The sequence below is a fragment of the Camelus bactrianus genome, chromosome 17 (assembly GCF_048773025.1).
Source record: "Camelus bactrianus isolate YW-2024 breed Bactrian camel chromosome 17, ASM4877302v1, whole genome shotgun sequence".
NCBI lineage: Eukaryota > Metazoa > Chordata > Mammalia > Artiodactyla > Camelidae > Camelus > Camelus bactrianus.
This window is the reverse complement of record NC_133555.1, coordinates 5,311,111-5,324,766: the sequence shown is the minus strand read 5'-3', so window position 1 is coordinate 5,324,766 and position 13,656 is coordinate 5,311,111. Positions and strand designations below refer to the sequence as shown.

General features: G+C 48.7%; 1 protein-coding gene across 2 annotated transcripts in view; it reads left to right on the top strand.

The window, feature by feature from the left end:
* SLC6A1 (solute carrier family 6 member 1) overlaps positions 1–11,114 on the top strand; it is a 40,320-nt gene extending 29,206 nt beyond the window's left edge. For both annotated transcript variants that reach the window (XM_074344344.1, XM_045515325.2), the window contains 9 exons: positions 1,012–1,146; positions 1,366–1,469; positions 1,728–1,852; positions 2,655–2,767; positions 3,113–3,244; positions 4,646–4,748; positions 6,055–6,155; positions 7,099–7,266; positions 8,745–11,114. In XM_074344344.1, coding sequence (XP_074200445.1) covers positions 1,012–1,146; positions 1,366–1,469; positions 1,728–1,852; positions 2,655–2,767; positions 3,113–3,244; positions 4,646–4,748; positions 6,055–6,155; positions 7,099–7,266; positions 8,745–8,849 — 1,086 coding nt within the window. In that variant the 3' untranslated portion in view covers positions 8,850–11,114. The remainder of the gene's footprint in view (positions 1–1,011; positions 1,147–1,365; positions 1,470–1,727; positions 1,853–2,654; positions 2,768–3,112; positions 3,245–4,645; positions 4,749–6,054; positions 6,156–7,098; positions 7,267–8,744) is intronic.
* The last annotated feature ends 2,542 nt before the right edge of the window (positions 11,115–13,656 follow it).

The window sequence follows — 13,656 nt, the reverse complement described above, 5'->3', positions numbered from 1 at the left end:
ACATCAGTCTTTTGATTATCAATTCAAAATAATTTGTAAGATGATTATCCTCAGTGCTGGTCCCTTTGTGGGAAAGGCACTGTTTGTAATGCGGGACAAAGTTCAGTTTCTGGAAGGTAATTAAGCAATGTGGATCAGAAAGCCTTTGAGATGTTTATTCCTTTTCACGCGGTAATTCCATGTCTGAAAATGTTTCTCAAGAGTAGTAAAATAATTTTGTAGGCAAAATTTTATCCATGGGGTGTCCAACGTAGTATTATTGAGACTCACATAAAATTGGGAGTAACCTAAAATGGGTAACAGTAGAGGAAACTTAAAAAAAAAAGGGTGGTGGGACCTCCTGAGGTCTATTTTGTGTGATTAAAAATAACTGTATTATGAGACAATAAACAGTGTTCAGTAAATAAAACAAGAAACAAAACTGCATGTACTGTGTTTTTTCACTCTCAACATGTTAAATGAAAAGATAAATATATACTTTGAACTTCATTTGTAAGAAAATGTGATCATATAAGCAAAGTCTCAAAAGTGGACATTAAAATATTAACATCCATTCATTTGTGTATTTGTCATGCACTTATTAAGTGTCTACTATATACCATGAACTGTTCTTAGGCACTGGGAAAACAGAGAAGTGGACAAGACTGGTCCTGTCCCTCATGTAAATTATATTCTATGGGCTATTGAAAGGAACTTTGTATGTGTTCATGTGTAATTTAAAAATTTCCTTCTTACCACATGTATTACTTGAATAATTTAAATAGAAATTAAAAATAGGAGGGATAGAAGAAGGGAAAAAAAAACGGGTGCTGAGCTCGGTGGTTCAGACACCAAGGAGGGGCTTCAGAAAAGTGGCCAAGCAGAACAGGTTAGGAATCCAGGAAGGCTTCCTGGAGGAAGATGAACTGGAAGCAAGTCCAGAGCTACAACAGATACCAATGTAGGTAAAGTGGGGAAGGGAAAAGCATGGGCCCTCTGGAGAAGGTGTGACACTACCCCCTTTCCTCCCAGGTGGTCTACTTCTCAGCCACGTATCCCTACATCATGCTGATCATCCTGTTCTTCCGCGGAGTGACGCTGCCCGGAGCCAAGGAGGGTATCCTCTTCTACATCACGCCCAACTTTCGCAAGCTGTCAGACTCCGAGGTGAGCAGCCCTCCCCGCCTGGTCCTGGAGGGCCCTGGCTGGGTTAAGAGCACGCCTGAGTCCTGAGCCACCGTTCACCAGCTTTAGGATAAGCTACCGCACCTCTCTGACCCTCTTACGTGAGATGGGGTTGCTGCCTTGTGGAGCTGGTTAGCATGTGTAAAAGGCCCTGGGGCTATGATTATAGTTTTGACAGTTTTTTGATCATTCTGCCTGTAGGTGTGGCTGGATGCAGCTACCCAGATCTTCTTCTCCTATGGGCTGGGCCTGGGATCCCTGATCGCACTGGGGAGCTACAACTCTTTCCACAACAATGTCTACAGGTGCGAGAGCTCAGGTGCTCTCCCGTGACCACGCCCCTCCACAGACCCACCCCTGGCGGTTCTGCACCCCTCTCTGATCCAAAACCTCTGGCCATTTCTTCCGGTTCTGCCCCTTCCCTAGGGATGGGAATGGGCACTCCCCGCCCTGTAGCTCCTCTCGCAGGCACCCTCCTCCACCTGGCCCCTTGGTAACCACTGTCCACTGGCTTACCTTCCTGCCAGCCCCGTCTTCCTGACTGCACCCTTCCCTCTCTGCAGGGACTCCATCATCGTCTGCTGCATCAATTCGTGCACCAGCATGTTCGCAGGATTTGTTATCTTCTCCATCGTGGGCTTCATGGCTCATGTCACCAAGAGGTCCATTGCTGATGTGGCGGCCTCCGGTCAGCACCGCACAGGGGAGAGCTGGGGGGAGGGGCTAACTGCGTGGTGTTTGCGGTCTTTATCACTGTCAGCATCACCACCACCGAGGCTCACTGGCATTGAGTGTTGGTACGCGGGGTCAGTGCACTGAGCATTTATGTGGACTGTGCCCCTCAGTCTTCCTGACACAGTGGGGTCCATGCTCGTTATCCCTGTTTCATAGATGATGAACCTGAGCCTCACTGAGATCACCTGCCCAAGTTCTCAGAGCTCAAAGATGGTAGATCTAGAATTAACCCCAGACCTGCTGATTGCAAAGCTGGGCCATCTTGGCACTTTCAGCACCATCCTGGACATTTGAGGGGAGAAGACCCACTCTTGTCCCCTGGGATATGAACTTTGGTCCAACCCAGACACGTTCACCACCATGACATAAAGTACCCACATCGGTCTGCGTCCACTCTACTTGCCACGGGGTCATTGATGCTATGCAGTCCATGGACAACCCCAGGCAGCCCCCCTTCCCCGCTCAGCCTGGAAAGCAGCAAATGTGAAGGACCCACTGGGTGCACGGCAGAGGATCCAAGGCTCAGGGGGCAACATGACTTGTCCCTTCCCTGTTGTGGGGAGCTGGGTGGATTGTGAGGAAAGGAACATTCTCCACCGAAGTCCTAATTTCCCGTCCACCATCTCATTTCTCTGGAACTTCCCAGCCACCCTCTTTCCAGAGCCAGACCCCAGGGAGGTTACAGTCTGGTTCCTTCATCCAAGGTTTTCTCTGATCTCTTGGCTCTCTTTCCTCTTCTGCCCTTCCCGCCGCAGGCCCCGGGCTGGCGTTCCTGGCGTACCCAGAGGCGGTGACCCAGCTGCCCATCTCTCCCCTCTGGGCCATCCTCTTCTTCTCCATGCTGCTCATGCTGGGCATTGACAGCCAGGTGAGGACGCGCCCCCTGGCACCTTGAGGAGCCCCCACGCAGCCTCATAGGTCCAGGAGCAAGCAGGGAGAGGATCCCATTGTCTTAGGCCCCCAAGAAGATGGCCAAGAGTTTCAGACCCCAAGAATGTTCCACTGCATGAAACTTTCAGGCATCAGCTCAGCCACCTTCCCCTTTTCCCAGGTGGGGAACCTGATGCCTGGAGAGAAGGGACTCTCCTGAGGTCACAGAGGGAGGCAGAGGCAGTCAGGCCTAGATCCCAGGGCCCTGCTCACCCCAGAAGGTCAAGCTTTGGGTGGGTGGGGTGGGGCTGCCTTGGCTGGCTGACTGCCGCTCCCCCCGCAGTTCTGCACGGTGGAGGGCTTCATCACCGCCCTGGTGGACGAGTACCCCAGGCTGCTCCGCAACCGCAGGGAGCTCTTCATCGCTGCCGTCTGCATCGTCTCCTACCTGATCGGCCTCTCTAACATCACCCAGGTGAGCGCGGTCAGCACCTGGCACTCCTCTGGTGCTGCCTGCCCCGGGCCACTCCCAGGCCCTCTGTGCCCCCACCTTGTCCCATCCCACCTTTCATACGTTCATTGAGCATCCTCTCCATGCCAGACCCTGAGTGACGACCCAGCAAGGGTCCCTGCCCTCAAGGGGCTCCCAGGCTGGTGGACCGAGCTAGAGGATACAGCCCACAACCTGACTTGGGGCACCAGGGATGGCTTCCTGGAGGAGGCGCTGCAGGGCTGAGCTTGAAGGACTCACAAAATTAACCAGCGAGTCACATTGGAGCTGGGCCTTTGAAGCTGACACCACCCCTGCCTCTCATTCCCACCTTTCTTTCTCTACCCATAGTCATGAGCACTGATCCCTGCATTCAAGGACCTCCCAGTCTAGCCAGAAGACAGGCATACAACTGAGGAATTACCCAATAAGTATAAATGACCCTAAAGTCATGGGCTCAGCCCTGTGGGTCTGGTTTTTTTTTTTATGATCCACAAAACCAGCATTGGGCCCAAATACAGTCCAGACCCAGGATGATTGTTCATTCCTTCATCCTTACGAGTTGCTCAGCACCTACTGTGGGCCCGGCACGACACTGGAGAGTCAGCAGTTAATGTTGCAGACACAGTATCTGCCCTCTTAGAGCTTACATTTTGGTGGATAAGACTAACAGGCAAATTAGATCGTTAAATGCCATGAAGAGAAGAGGACAGTGGGACAGAGAATGACCAGCAGGGGTGAGAGGGATGCAGCATCAGACTGAGTAGTGGGGCAGTCCCTCTGAGGAAGTGACAGTTGAGTTGAGACTCATGTGGCGAGGAAGAGCCAGCCGGGGGAAGATCTAGCTAGGGGAGGCAAGCACAGCAGGTGCAAAGGCCCTGGGGTGGGAACGGGCTTGTGAGCTCAAGGGACAGAAAGAGGGCCAGTGTGATGGCAGCAGAGGGAGTGAGGGGGGAGGCAAGAGGTACAGAACCGGATTATGCAGGACCTTCCCTGGCAGGCATTTGGATTTGATTTTCTTTTCTATTTCCTTACTTCCTTGCGTGTCATATGTCTTATCTAAGCTGTGAAGTGTTTTAATCTGGGGAGAGACATGACGTTTAACATTATGGACAGGTGGCTCTGGGGACCAACTCCTCTTTCTGCCCTCCAGCTGTTCCAGAAAGGGGGCATTTCCCTCTGCCAGCAGACATTTTCTTCCAAATCCGCAGAGTCAATGCCCACATCCTTGAAGGATCACAAGGCCCCCTATGCCTCCTCTAATTCACCCGCAAGCTTTCTCACTGTAGCATGGCCTCATCTCAACCTACAAAGCCTGCGTTGACTGTGAACTGAGGGTACTGGGGAGCAGGGGAGGTGGACCCCTCACCTTTTTCCCTCTTGCAGGGGGGCATTTATGTCTTCAAGCTCTTTGACTACTACTCCGCCAGTGGCATGAGCCTGCTGTTCCTCGTGTTTTTTGAATGTGTCTCCATTTCCTGGTTTTACGGTGAGCATCAACCCCTCATTCATTCATTCATTCCTTTCTTCAATCACCATTCAGCAAACACAACTCTAACACTAAGCCCTTCCCGTACATTAATTTGTTTGGTCCTTACAGCAATTCAGTGAAGTTAGCACAGGATGTCCTATGTTTAGAAGATACCATAAGCAGCAGGGACCTACTGCGCAGCTCAGGGAACTGTATTCAGTTATCTTGTAATAACCTATAACGGAAAAGAATCTGAAAAAGAATATATGTATTTATATAACTCAATCACTTTGCTGTGTACTCCAAACTAACAAAACACTGTAAATCAACTATTCTTCAATTTTAAAAAATTGTTAAAAGAAGATACCATAAGAAGAAGAGTTAAATTCACTTAAAATGAGAGCCAAAATTTCTTTATAAATTTTGGGCTAAAAAGTTTGCTCGAGATTTTCTCTAGAAAAGGGAAACTGAAACTTAAAAAAAAAATTACAAAGTTAAATATTTTTTAAAAGCTAGGCTATAATTAAAAGAATGCACTATCTCAGAACAAAGAATGTGGGAAACAATGATTTTTAGTTGTTTATTTTGCGACCTGCGTTTCCAGACCCAACTGCATGATAGCTGAAAGGCTGTCCTTCCCTGCACTGTGGTTATCACAGCAAGATCGTGTTTTTGGAAGAAGTGTTCTCCAGGGCCCCTCTTGGTCCTCGGTGTTCAGTGCATCTTCTTTGCAGTCCCGTCACCTCACCCGCCTCGTCATTTTCCCTTCTCACTCTAACCTGTCTAACGCTGTCAGGTCCTCACTGCTCAGTGACTGCTTGTAGTCCGTGCAGTGCCTGGTGTCCCCCTCATGAACTTCATGACATCTGCAGGTTTGGGGGGGCTTTTTGTTTGTTTTTTGCAAGATTTGTGGTTCTTCTTTGCAATCTATCACCAGTTTCTTCTGGCATCAGATCATCAGGGAAAACCACCCCTGCCCAGCAAAGCTTTGAGGAATGGCTGGGAGAGATGTTGAGTGGGAGGGACACTGAGAGTGAAGGGGATGCTTTCCACAAGTACATCCTGTTGGTGGCGGGTATTTTCACACTCAGGTGACTTCCTTCCCCATGCACCGTTTGCTGGGGGGTTGGTTGTTTGATATTTAGATAACGAGGACCCCTCCACCCTGGAGCATTAGCCCTGTGTTGCAGATGAGGAAACGGAGGCTCAGAGAGGTTAGGCGACTTGCCTGTGGTTGTACTGTGAGAAAGCAGCCGATCGGGGCCTCAGGCCTGCCATCCCCACAACTCACCCATCCCTCCTGCTCTCGCTCTGCATGTCCCAGGTGTCAACCGATTCTATGACAACATCCAAGAGATGGTAGGCTCCAGGCCCTGCATCTGGTGGAAGCTCTGCTGGTCCTTCTTCACCCCTATCATTGTGGCGGTAAGGACAAGGCCAGACTGGGCTCTGGGGTGGCTCAGGTCCAGAGAGAAACTTCTGGGGCCAGAAGCAGGTGGACAGGCTCCCAGGTCTTCCTGTTCCCTAGTAACACCGTTTCCTCCTGTTTGTGCTGAGCAGCTCCTCTGTGCCTTGCACGGGACCAGACACGTCCTCACAAGCCTCAGCGCAATCAGTGTGGTTGCCCCGCTTTGCTGCTGCAGGACCTGGGGCCACCCAGCCAGCATCGCCCAGGGGGCTGATGCGCATTCACAGCAGATCACCCTGATTCTGAAGCCAAACCACTCACACAGGGAGGCCTTTCATTCTCAGCATTGCTCCTTGCAAGGGGAAGCCAAGGCCTGGGAGGGGCCTTTGGGACTGGGCCACTGCATGTGTTGTGTCCTGCACAGGGGCACCCAGCTAACGGCAGACTGGGGGCAACGCCCTGGTTCTGCTCGCCAAACTGGTTAACTTGGAGTAAGGGATGCCTTCTCTATTGGCCCTCCCAGAGGAGCCACACTTTGCTATTGGGCCTTCCAGAGAGGGCACCTTCTTCTTATTGGCTCTCCCAGAAGGGATGCCCTTTTCTATGGGTTCTCAGAGAAAAGGCGCCCTTCTCCATTGGTCCTCCTAAAGAGGGTGGCTTTTTCTATTGGTTCTCACAGAGAAGTCGCCTTCTTCTTATTGGTTTTCCTGGAAGGAGTGCCCTTTTCTATTGGTTGTCATGGAGACAGTGCCTTTTTCTATTGGTCCTTCAGAAGGGGTACCTTTTTCTATTCTGTACAAAGGCATCTTGTATCCTAGCAATGGCCTTGGCTGCAGGGCATCAGCCCCAGGGCAGGGGTGGAAGGCAGTGGACCTGTCATCGGTAGGGTCTAGGGAGCGGCCTTGGCTGTCCAATATGGGTGACTGCCTTCCCCCCTCCACTCTCCCCTGCCCTCCCCAGGGTGTGTTCATTTTCAGTGCTGTGCAGATGACCCCTCTCACCATGGGAAGCTACGTTTTCCCCAAGTGGGGCCAGGGCGTGGGCTGGCTCATGGCCCTGTCTTCCATGGTCCTCATCCCCGGGTACATGGCCTACATGTTCCTCACCTTAAAGGGCTCCCTAAAGCAGGTAAGTCCCTTCTTCACCCTTCGTGTCACTGGGCCCCTTTCCCCTCCTGTGCTGGGTACCACCTCTTCCCTTGTGGAGCACAGTCTAGCTGGGGAGACATACAAGTTGATAGCCAATGACAAGAGAGCATTAGCAGTCATGATTGAGGTGAACCAGGGAGATGGGTTAGCCTGGCCTGGGTTGAGGAGAGTTTAAGAAGTCTTCCTGAAAGAGGGGATAGCAAAGAAGAGGCCTAAGGACAAGCCAGTCTTAAAAGTAGAAGCAGAAAGAAGGTCCCTAGAAGGGGACAGGAAGCATGTGAAAGGCCCAGGGGTATAAACTGATGTGTGTGACTGGAGGGTAGTGGAGAGCAGTGCAGGGGGGTAATGAGAGGAGGCTGGGAATGTAAGGAGGTTGGGTCAGATCCTGAAGGGCTTTGAAAATCAAGACAAGAACTCTGGTCTGTATCCCAAGGGCAAAGGGGAGCCATTAGAGGGCCTCCAGCACATACGAGGTCTACATCAGTTCTTTGTTAAATTATGTTGAATTCTTGAGTGAAACAAGGCAGTGCTGGAGGCACCCAGGTGCTGAGACATTGGTGGGGTAAGTATAGGTGGGGAGATTTCACCGAGGAGGGAGGGAAGGTCACAGCTAGGGGGACTGGATCAGTGGGAGGTTCACCCTTTCAGAGACATATATTGAACACCCACTATATGCCAGACACTATTGTCAGTGCTGGGGACACAGCCATGAGCAAAAACGCCACCCTTGTGGATCTTACCTTCTACCTTCTACAAGACCTTCTACAAGAGGAAGGTCAACAATTAACAAAATAAAATCACATTAGATGGGGGGGGTGAGTATGATGGCGAAAGAAACCTAAAGTAAGAAGGGGGCTTAGGGGGTGCCGGGAAAGGGGTTTAGGGGGTGCCAGGAAAGGCCTCGCTGGGGAGATAACACTGAGCCAAGACCTAAGGAGGCAGAGATGGAGCTGTGTAATTATCAAAGGGAAGGATGTACAGGCAGAGGGTACAGTACATGCAAAGGCCCTGAGGCAGGCACTTGCTTGGCACGTGTGAGGAGGCCAGTGTGGCTGGAGTGGAGTCAGTGAGTGGTGAGGGAGAACGTTGGGGCCTGAAGTGACAGGCACCAAGTCATAGGGGGCCTTGTAGGACTTTGGTGAAATGGGCACCATTGTTAGGTCCTGAGGACCAGAGGGCTGTGATCTGACTTTGGTTTTAACAGAACTCCTCGGGCCAGGGTGTCGAGAATAGAATGAAAGGTGTGAGGGGCAGGAATGAAAGTGGGGGGCCAGTGGGGAGTTACTGCAATAACCCCGGTGAGAGGGGGTGGGCAGGCCCAGGTGGGGGTATGAGGGGAGCAGGATGGGGCCAGAGCCTGGGTGCCCCTGGAAGGCAGAGTAGATGGTAGAGACTTGAAAAGAGGGTGGGTGAATGTAGTGGTTAGTTTCTATCCCAGCCCAAAACCACTGTCCACAGCGCATCCAGGTTATGATCCAGCCCAGCGAAGACATCGTCCGCCCTGAGAATGGTCCGGAGCAGCCTCAGGCCAGCGGCTCTGCCAGCAAAGAGGCCTACATCTAGGGGTGCGGGGCGGCTCGCCCACCCACACTCTCACCCCCACCCCCACTGCACACAACCACCACGGGATGTCTGAAGATATCGTCTCTCTCAACCTACCTCGAGTGGCGAGTCCAGACACCATCACCACACAAAGAGAGGGAGGTGGGGACAGTCACACCCCCGTGGGCCCCGCGTGGGCGAAGATGCCCAATGGCTCTGGCGCCTGTGGGCTGGTGATCTTTTTAATCTGGGCCCCCTGAGCATCAAGCAGTCGGCCTGTGTGACCGCTGTGGTAGATCATATTTATCCCGCCAGCAAGAGTGTGACTGGTGAGGCCGCATACTCCTGGCTTTTAGTTGTATTCCTGACTGTTCTCTTACCGCTGAAACCCATGACTGTTACCTAGGCCTTGGTGGGAGTCCGGCTCCGTCGGAACGCGGCTCTGTGCACATGGAAAGGGCATTTTGTACAATGGGCATTTCCAAGGAGAGCTCACTCTTAAGAGCAGGGCGCCAACGGAGCTCTTTTATTTTTTGGTTTTCTCCTTCCCGAGGCAGCTTGACAGCCCCCACCCTCTGTCGATCTTCCCAGAGCTGCTTTCTCGAGCAATGTGCATAGTGTCCTGTTTGCCTGCGGCGCCTGGCCGAATGGGCATCTCTGCGCTGAGCTTTCCTGTCCCCCAACTCGTTGCCAGGCCATTCCAATTGCACCTGGCCCAACAGCAGTCCTGCCAGATGGGCCCCACTCCTTAGAAAACTGCCACAAGCACAATTGATTTTTTTTTTAATCACCATTCGAGGGGGCCTAAGATCCTGCTGGGGAAATTACCTAATCAGGAGTTTTTCTTAGGCTGCCCGGCTTTACAGAGCACGGAACTCTTGCCCAGGAAGTTAAGGTGAGGCTCTGTCCTTGAGTCAAAGTGGATCCAGTTATCTTTCCACCCTCCCCCGCCCCCGCCTAAACTATCTTCCTCACTGCAACCCCAGTCAAGGCTGCTGCCTCCTCCCCTTCTCTGAAATTCCTCCGCGGGAATCTCCTCACTGCCACTAAAATCATCCCACCCCAGTAACGGAGGAGCTAGTGTTAATCCAGAGATGCCGTCCCTGCCCCTCAGAGTGCTTCCAATATTAAAACTGCTTCATCGGGAAGTAGAATTTTTTCCTTTCGAGAACTGGGCTGCGTGGTGGTAGTGGCAAATCACAGGAAGACAGTTTCTTGTAAGCTCCAGTAACTCAGCGCTTCTTATTTGCCAGGAACATGGGTTCCCATGTAGCAAATCATCTATTGTGCCCTGTACTCCTTAGCTAGTTAACTCACAAACTGTGTTTTACGACTAATCCTTAATAACTATGGTAAATAACTGTGACTGTGGGTTTTTTAATCTGTCTTTCTCATCCGAAAGTGACCAGCATATCAGTTATTGCAATAAGGTATTACCCTCAGAATATTAAGCACATTCTTGTAGAGAAAAAACTGAAAAGTCTGCGTACACATATAAGTGCACACATATGTACATTCATCCTCACACGTGGCACATAGTGTCTCATTTGATATCATGTAGGAAACCTAAAACCGTTTCCTTAAGTCATCTGTAAAATAGTCTCATTACTAAGGCATCCCAAATGCCAACTGGTGAATCCAAGATCAAGATGCATATGTATTGTTCAATTATAGGGTTTAGAACAAAAAGAACCCTTCACTGTGTCTCCTGGTCCCACCCCCATCCTTTGTGTGAATTCCTTTAGATTAAGGGCAAGAAGACTTCTTTCTCTTTATTCTTCAGTCTGAAACTAAGACCAAGTCTTTCTCAGACAAATGCAGCATATTTAATGTTTGTAAGCAAATCTAAGTGAGATGTTTGGCAAGAAATCCCTTAACAGATTTCCATCCAAACCTACTTATATAGCACAATATTACATGTCGTACAATTACTGTGAGAACTGTGAATATCTGTAACTTTTTTAGTATTTGCCCTGGGGAGGGAAAGATATTGTATTATCATATATGCTTTTTTTTTGCAATAAGGATTTATTCTCAGAACACCAAGTAAATCTATCTCTATATTAAAAAAATATATGTAATATATACATATTCAAACTATATACAGAGCCTGTTTTAAAAAAATTACAGTATTATTTAGTAAAATTATCTGTTCTATGGACCAAATGTAAAATATTTATAAATGAAGATGCATTTTAAATGTCTATAAATGGTGTCATAATTAGAGCACAGGCATTATGTACGTTTCTAAGAACATAGAGGGAAAATAATAAAGGTTCTATGATATACAGTGTCAGACCTTCAGTTCTTTGGGGTGGGGACACCATAGCCTCTTTCATCAGAGCAATGACATGCATACAAAAGGTTTCTTCCTCTACGGAGACAGAGAGAGAGAGAGAGAGAGAGAGAGAGAGAGAGAGAGAGAGAGAGAGAGGGAGAGAGAGAGAGAGAGAGAGAGAGAGGGAGGGAGAGAGAGAGAGAGAGGGAGAGAGATCTGGGCCCCAAACCCAGGGAGATGGAGCTGGACTTCCCCCAAAAGTCTTGGAATGAATGGACAGAAAATGATTTCTGAGCCACATAAGGAGGTGCTTTCCCTATTCTAGGAAACTTTAAGGTGGTCATCTAAATGAAGATCTAAAACTAAGATAATGGGAGCACATTTAGTTAACAGCACTCATTCATTCACTCATGATTCATTCCTCAAAATACTTAATCTTAAAATCTTATTTAGAAAATTTTGAATTCTACAAACAAGTTGTAAGAATGGTCCAACAGACACCCAGATTCACCAGTTGTTGACATGTTGCCACTTTAACTCTGCCCATCAAGATTCAGTCTGGGAAGCAGAACCGCTACGAGTGTTATGGAATAAGGAACTTATTAAAGGAACAAGACCTTATACAGCTGTGGGAGAAGTTAAGAAGTAAAGTCTGAAAGAAAGAGTTGGGAGATCAGAGGTGAGCCACTAGCCAGGTGAGCAGAACTGGTACGAGTGTTACCGAGGCTGTTGCCCCCAGAATCATACCCCTGCCCCTCCCTCAGATAAAAACCAATTACTCTTAAGTTTCAGGAGGAAGCTGCAAAGAGAAGAAACAAGAACCAGTTAAAGCCAACTAAGCCCAAGATGGAGGATTTGACTTCCAGTAGACCTTGAGCCTCATTATATGCTCATTACAATACATTAGCATGCTAAATGACACCCAGCAGTGCCTTGACAGTTGATGATTGTCATGACAACAACCAGAAAAGCCCATACAAGGACTGAAAAGGAGAGCTGCATCAGTTTTGGGTCCAAACCGTACTGCTGTTCTCAGATAACTCATGAATATTCCTCCCACTCTTTCCAATTCACTCCCTTTTTCCTCAACCCTCCTAGATATTTGGTGTCTCCACCTGCATTGGGTTGAGAAGTTGATTTGCAAACTAAGTTCCCACTTCTCTATCTTTGGCCACTGAATAAAGCCTGTACTGTTCCAGTCTCAGCATTGGTTTCAATATTGGCTGTGTGAATCTAATCTGAAAAAGAACCTCCCTGGCCAGGACAGGGGTCTTGGCCCAGGCTAAGACTGGGCAAATTCTGTAACAGGCAATTGTGTGTCCCCCACAGTTCCTTGGTGCCCCTTTGCATAGCATAGCATTCATCATGACCCCTGAGCACAGAATTCCGGTGGACCTACAGTGTGTGGGAGCTGAGTGAGACTCAAAGCAGCACAAGGTAAGCGTGTTATGTCTACAACTGAGTAGGTGGGGCCCTGAGAGGCCACACACTCTGTTGGAACCAGAACTTGCTTCCAACACAGAGAGAAGGCAACTGTATGCTAAGAAACACCCAACAATAGCCAAGGAACCCTGTTACACTCATTCAAGTTACTTCCCTTCCCACTTACACTGAAAATGGTGGCATAGAAGGAAAGCGAAAGGTGTGGCAACCCATTCTTTCCTTTCCTTACTCCTTCGTTAGAGAGCTGAAGGTAACGAGTATGGGCAAACCGTGTGCATATCAAGAAATGAAATAAAAACAACTCAGTTTTGTGCCGGTTTCTGCTGTTGCTGGTAAGCACGAAGTGCATACACATGTGCAAACTTTGAAGTACTGTTGTGTAATTCACATATCAATTAAATGTGCTTATATTCTCATTTGCACACTATAAAGCTGAACAGTAAAGTTCATGTTAAGGATTAAGATTTTAAGTTTCCTTTACTTAGAATGACATTAAATAGCAAATTAAAGAAAAAAAAAAAACCATGACAAGTCAAGAGAAATACCATGGATGGAAGAAAAAGCCTTATAAATAGGGCTTCTTTCCTGCTCTTTGAACAAGCAGCCCTGCATATTCCTTTTGTACTGGAGCCTGAAAATAAAGCACTGGCCCTGGGGGAAGCCTAGGGAAGGCTGTTGCTTCCTTCTGTGTAGCATCCACCTCTGGGCCACTGGTCGGTAGGGCAGAGGGCAGGGGAGAGAAAGGACAAGGCTGACCCCTCCACACCTCTGCACCTGACCCTGAAGACCTTCAGAGAGTAACAGCTTCTGTTTCACTTCTGCCTCCCAAACCTTGAGCAAACGTTGCTTTTGGCCAACTTTCACCCAGAACCATATAGCGAAGCGGAATCTGGGGAAAGTCATTTTAGCCAAACTAAGTGAACAGTATAATGCAACCTCCCTCCTTCTCTCTCTTCATACATAATAATAATAATAATAATAATAATAATAATAATAATAATAATAATAATAATAATAATAATAATATTTTAATGATGATGATAATGATGATAATGACTTTGGCAAACCATTTGAGAATAAGTTGCTGACATTTGGACCCTGCTTCTC